The 7026-nt window shown below is 36.5% G+C and overlaps 1 protein-coding gene across 1 annotated transcript in view; it reads right to left on the bottom strand.

The window, feature by feature from the left end:
• Positions 1-752: 752 nt before the first annotated feature.
• The window catches only part of LOC127420789 (palmitoyltransferase ZDHHC18-B-like), a 45649-nt gene continuing 39375 nt past the window's right edge, over positions 753-7026 (bottom strand). Inside the window, exon 9 of the mRNA XM_051663333.1 lies at positions 753-1395. Coding sequence (XP_051519293.1) covers positions 1057-1395 — 339 coding nt within the window. The 3' untranslated portion in view covers positions 753-1056. The remainder of the gene's footprint in view (positions 1396-7026) is intronic.

Genomic DNA, 7026 nt, shown 5'->3' with positions numbered 1-7026 from the left:
TGCTATCCCAACTTACCCAGTCCTAGTTACCTAAAGTCCTCTACAAAAACACTTTTCAGCTCTTCATGCTCATCCACAGCAGATATAATATAATAAAGCCTGATGACTATTAAACTACTGAACTTTAAGTACAAGAGTTTTTAATGTTGGCAACTCCTTAATTAATGCTTTATATGTCTCCACTTTATATTATGGTAAATTTTCATAGGTTGCTAATGTTGAATAAGTGCTATTAAGCATTTATAACATGAGGTAAAATGGCTCACTAATTGGCAAGTGTTGCAAAAATGTCACCCTTTTTATGTATGCGGTTATAACAGCATATCAATGATTTATAATGCATTTGTAAATTACTTTAGTCATATGACCTTTCGAAACCCATAACAAATGGAAAATGTAAAGTGTTACCAGTATTCCTTTAACATGTCCAGTCTGTTCACTATCAGAAGACTAGCATCAATGGCAATTGCATGTAGTTTAATCCTTAAAACCGATGGACTTTCTTTGTGCTTGTTTACAACATTTGAAACACCAAGGGAACAATGTGTAGATTCAATACAAAGTTTTCCATTTAAAGTTTTTCCATTCACTGACTTTTGAGGACAACTCTCGTGATAGTATTCCTCTACGATACAGTACCAGATTAATGCTGTGCTTAGTTTATTAAAACCGAAGAACATAATTTCTTCTGTGAAGAACGTAATTTCTTTCAATAATAAAATACGTTCCCGTATTCCAGCTTATTACGCAGACACGATAAGTAAGCAATTCATAGGTTGATTTCCCTGAAAATGCAACTCTGTTGTGCCATCAAAATAGCACTCTGTTAGTTTGAGCATCCCCACCAGCAAGACTTAAGAACATTGGGGCAACCAATGGTGTGAACTTGGGGCATCCAATGGCAAATGGGAGCAAGTGTTCAGGAAACCTGTTCAAAAACAGTCAGTAGTTTTGAAATTCCATTTGACGGCACAAATCCTATGAATAGAAACTCAGACAGTCCCGCATTAACATCCCCAACATGAGGATGCTTGCAGATTCTTGGAGTCAGAGTGTTCAGTGAAGAGAACTGGATTTTTGGTCTCTGGTCTTTGAGTCTTTGCGCCCTCTTGAGCCGTGACTGTGATGAGGTCTTGGAGAGGAGTTGGTCATCTTGTGGGTGTGACGAGTGCTTTGATTTCCTTTGGATCTGTGGTGAGAGTGGTGTTTGTGAGGTGTGCTGGTTGATTGCCGTCTTCCAGCGATCTTGGGCGGCTCTGGGGCAGGAGAGGAAACGATGTCTGGAAGAAGGTCCAGGGCAGGTGGCACGGCTTGGGGTTTGGCCTGCGGACATGAGCTTGTCAGGAGAGGTGAACGAGAGGCCGCTTCCAGCAGCCCTTTAGTGCCCTGTGTGCACTGCAGGGGAACACGGGGGAAAAGGTGGATGGGGAGTAAGAAAGGGTAAGAGAATAAAGAAATGTGACAGAGAAAAAAAGGTAGATTCAATTAGGACCAGTGGTCTAAAATGGAGTTGAAAGCAAAAGCAGAAGTTTCGAGGTAGGTTAAGAAGAAGCTGAGCAGTAAGCAACAGGCAATCAGGTAACAGCATCGCAGGTGACTCATGCAGATGTCATTAGGGTAAAACAGTGCTAGAGGCCCCATTTCTTTTTATTGTATATTGAGGGAGCATTATCGTTTGTGTGAAAAGAAATGACCACTGAATATTATTTTGATTAAAATTCATTTTTAAAAGAAAAGGTGGCAAGGGGGTCATTTACCTCACACTCTGAGTACACTTTGGGCACTATTTCCTGTTCTTTTTAAATCAAATTTGGCATTTCATAACATCAAGTATTCTGTAAACAAAATGAATCTCCATTGCAGTGGTGGAAAGTAACAAATACAACTACTCTCATTACAGTACTTGAGTAAATTTTTCTACTTTTATTTTCAGTATAAATCAATAATAATACTTTTACTTGTGTTGATTAAAAATGAAGTATTCAACTTCACTACAGTTATTTTTCACCACAATTACAAAGTATAAAAAAATACATATAACTTCCTTCCCAAAATGTCAGAAATATTAAGCGCTAAATCTGTTTATAAACTAAAACGCATGATGGAAGCCCACAGGGCACAGCATCATGGGCACAGCAGCTTGTATAAACTGCCGCCGGTGTCCTCTCTTCTCTAGCTTCTTCAAGACTTTCTGTCCTGTCATTATACAAGAACTGTAATATGGTGATTTTCTTCATATTTCATTTTATTCTGGAAAGGAGCCGTTCATTCAGATACGAGGGAACTGTATAAACACGTTTAATCACTGATCAAACTTCACTTGTTTTTAAGGTAGGCAATGTTTAAACTGTGTCAAACATTAACACAATGTAGTGTGACATATGTGGGATATCTTATTTATGTGCTACAATATGTCTAAAACAAACTTTTTATATACCTTAGAAAGATACCAATAGTGTTGGAAATGAATGGGGACACTGAGCAAAAATGCCAGCCAAATTGACAGAAATATCCCCAAAATTCAAAATATGGGGGCAAAAACTGCCCACACAAGTTCCCGTGTTTTATTAATAATATCTGATATAGTTACAATTAAATACATTGCTACCTCCTTTTGACTTTTCACTGAACATAATGTTACAAACTGCTATTTCCATTTAAATAAATGTTGTATTATTAAAATTTTCTATTTGTCCAAGAATCCTCTTGCAGCAATGCAGGTCTTTGGCATTTAGAAGCTGCTAGTTTAGGACCTGTGAGGAGTCTGTTTCTCAAACTGTGATTTACTTGTCTTTTTGTTGTGCATCTGGCCAAACACTTCTCTCTCTATCCTGGTTAGAGATTCTTTTTTCAAAACAGTAATGCATGGAATAGCCTTCATCTCTCTAAAACAATAGAGTTTAGGAGAAAATAGAATTTCAAGAGAAATGAGTTTCTTTTTGCCTATTTTTAAAGTGTAAATCAACTTGTAAGAACTCAATACCTCAGCAAATGGGGGGAAAAAAAAACACTGTATTGCGATTTCCATATGGTAGCGCAACCATTTTCAATTGTTCTATTAATAAGAATTTTCTTGAATACCAAATTAGCACTTTAGAATGCTTTTGTAAGGAATAGGTGACACAGTGTATGTTTGCCATCATGGGTAAAGAAAAAAAATGGAAAAATTATCACTTAAAACAGTTATTTCAAAACATAATAATAATTAGCAATTAATGATTTTGGCAGTATTTTTGATCAGTTTAATGCATCCTTGGTGAAAGCATAAGTTTCTTTCAAGAACAAAAATGTCTTTGTGTTCTAAAAATGGAAGCGTATAATACTATATATAATTTTCATAAAGTAACTTGTAATGTACTACTAGAGTAGTTTTTCAGCAAACTACTTATTTACTCTTACTTGAGTCATAATATTTCTCAGTATTACTACTTGTACTCAAGTGAATTATTTCTTCAGTAGCAGTACTTTTAAGTAAAAAAAATAAAATAAAATAAAAAAAAAACAGTACTCTTTCCACCACTTCTCCATTGTGATTGGATCAGTCAATGTGAGTCAACTCTGAACATTTCTCATAACAAATCAGTTCCACCACTTCATTGAAAAGAAATGAAGGTCTGGGTCGGGGCTTGTAAAAGGTGGAGATATATAATAAAAAAAGTACTTCAAAAAAATCTGAAGATATGGATTAATTTTATGCTGTCTTTGATTTTTGGATCTTAAAAGTTCTGGCCAACATTCGCTTGCATTGTATGGACCTACAGAGCTGAAATATTCTTCTAAAAATCTTCATTTGTGTTCAGCAGAAGATATAAAGTCATTCACATCTGGGATAGCATGAGGATGAGAAGATGTTTTGGGGTGAACTATCCCTTTAAGAAAAACAATGTGTTTAATGGAGGCCTTTTGCTCCTGCAACAAGGGGCATTTTTACCCTAAATACTACCCTTTCACTTATTGGACTACTATTAAAAAACTTTTGATCACCTTGAACAAAACTGAAAATAACAAATTTCAGGGATTTTCATTAGCTACATAAATTTGCAGCATTTTAAAATGTATTAAATGTTCAATCAAATATTCTCAAAATCAACCTTTAGACAATGCATTCAATGTAGTCATGTATCAGGAAAATTTGAAAGTAAATAGTGACAAACAGGTGTTAAGGAAGGTGCTGGGGTAGTTTCTTTTATGCTATTTAGAGGGAGAAAACAAAATCACAAGTGCCTTTTACCCCAGGGAGCCTTTAGACCCATTGTACCCTCTATTATATCATGAGATATCTTTTCTTCAGCTAAACAGCACTGTGTGACTAGATCTTGAATCAGTTTGGAATGCTCAAATATACTTTTACTGAGAGATCGGTGGGAATTAACGACAGCAAAATCAGACAAAAATACAGATAAGGGGGAAAAAAAACAATACATATTAACAAACTACAAGAAATTTCAAACTTAACACCTGTGTATAGGAATAGTTCATTTAAGCACTTACTCACCCCCCATGTTTCGAACCCTGAGTTTTAAGTGTAAAAAAATGTCTGAGCTATAATTTTCCATACAATGAAAGCAGATGAAAAACACCATTAAAAGACTGTAAAGGTAGTCCATGAGACTTGTGTGCTGTATTTTATGTCCAAAATTAAACAGTAGCTTACTGTGAGGAACAGACCTCACTTTAATTTATTTGCTGAAAAACTTCCCCTTTGTTGTAGCTTTCAGATTTCACTTGCACATGCACACATTCAAACCTGGCCCATCCAAGGTAAAAGTTCTGATGTGAAATGTCCACTGTGTGGCGCTGAGTGTTACATTTTCTCCCAAAAAGATGAGGTTTTTATGATTAATGATCTATTGAGTTTTAAATCAACAAAACAGACCACCCTACCCTAAACCTTAAACCTAACCGATAGTGTCACGAAAGCAAATGTGAGATGGAAAACAGAATTGCGGAAGCAACCATGTAATTTTGTGGTGCGTCTATAACACTTTGGGCTCAAATGTTGTATTGTGTGCTCTTCAGGACTTGTACCCCACTCCTTTGCATCACAAGTGCAACGTTCTATCAGTTGAGCTACCGCACAATTTAATTACACTTAATGTAGTTGGTTATGTAATACAAACATTAAAATCAGTCATGCGTTAAAGAACTGATAATCAGCTGTTTAACTCGTGATTTGTTTGAGAGGGGTACTGCGATACGTACAAAGAGGCATGTAATATCACTTAACAAAAATGTAGTATAGTAACGTGATTTTATAAGACCAGGTTGTTTTTTTTCCCTTTATTGAGCATGATAGAGCCTTATATTTGCTTTCAATGTATGGAAAAGAGCAGTGACTCAGAAATTCACATGGGTTTGGAGCAACATGAGGATGGGATGAGGATCATGTGAACAATTTCTATGTTTTTGGTCTACGTTGTGATCTTTTGAAGCTTTACAAGAAAGATAAAATCATGAAATCAAAGTCCAAAATATAAGTTGTACACATGCTGATTGTATGCTGATGCTTAAAGACATCAGGCCTGCAGCATTGTACAACAACTGCAATGCATCACTCTGACATGGCAGCGGGAATCAGCACAACCACGTGGCATGCAGGCCAAAACACTTACAATCATATATAAATGTGCCCCAAACACCCGCCTGAGTCTTACCAACCTCCCTATTATCTCCCACTTGCATTGAACGATCAGCTGGCACAAGACAGGGCGAATTCCAGGCAATCTTTCTCCTAAACACACATGCACACACACAGAGGGTTCTGGGTTAATGTGTTGAGATTGGCGAGTGTTAACAGCATTAACGTGTTCTAATGCACAGACTCATAACGGGACAGCTCAAGCACTTACATGCCGGAAATCACAATCAAGTGCACACAAACAGAAAACAATTCACACTACATTGACATTTACGAAAACAAGGTAGACACTAGGGATGGGAATTAAACCTTAACCATTCCATTAATGATTCTTACTTTTGAGGAAGAAATATTTGGAAATAAAAACTTGTATTGTTTTTTTTTACAGCCCTCAGCAGTCTGTTGCCAAATGTTGAGATCAATTCAGTTTTCAACAGAGCAGATATAACAAATCAGATATAATTAAAATTACAATTCTTTTAAAAGGCACGTTTACACACTTCTGAATGAGGCATAAATGCAATCCAAGAACTGGTCCTAGTGTAACTATATATATATATACACTCACACACACACACACACACACACACACACACACACACATTACATAACACTGTAACAGTTCTTATTTCATTTTGAATAACTTCCAGGTAAGTGAGGTTAATCCAATAGACCTTATTCACACTAGCACCATCTTTGATTTTTAATGGGAATGACAGTGAGGCTGTGAGGGATAGACTTGCCATTTCTTCAATGGCACGAATGGTATAAAGCTGTAAAAAGCTCCTTGATCACATCTGATTTTTCACATCTCATGTTGTCTGGAGTTCTTTGTATACTGAATGTACTTGGAGGGATATTTTATAAATACTGTGTCTGCAGAACGATCCAAAAACACTTTGAACTGCAGTACCGTCCATTGAAGAGACTGTACGTCTATCTCTCACAGCCTCGTTGTCATTCCCATTAAAAATCAAAGATGGCGCTAGCGTAAATAAGGTCTATAATTCTCAAACTGTAGTAGTAAGAATGAGAATGATTCAATCGGTAATCGGACTACACTGATCACGCTGTAAATTCAAAAGAACCGGCTCATAAGTGTCATTCGTTTGGGAATCACACTACAATTGGTCAAGCTGTTGATTAAAGAGAACTGGCTCATAAGAGTCATTCGTTCGGGTATTAGACTAGACTGGTTGTGCTGTAGATTTAAAAGAACTGGTTCGCAAGATTCATTCATTCAGAAATCGGAATGGTAGAATCAAAAGAGCCAGCTTACAAGAGTCATTCTTTCTGGGAATCAGACCACGCTGGTTACACTGTTTGTTGCGTGTTGTAGATTCAAAAGAACTATCTCATGACAGTCATTTGTTTGAGAAATCTGGATG

The sequence above is a fragment of the Myxocyprinus asiaticus genome, chromosome 30 (assembly GCF_019703515.2).
Source record: "Myxocyprinus asiaticus isolate MX2 ecotype Aquarium Trade chromosome 30, UBuf_Myxa_2, whole genome shotgun sequence".
Taxonomy (NCBI): Eukaryota; Metazoa; Chordata; class Actinopteri; order Cypriniformes; family Catostomidae; genus Myxocyprinus; species Myxocyprinus asiaticus.
Note: the sequence above shows the minus strand (reverse complement) of the source record. Positions and strands in the feature narration are given on the sequence as shown.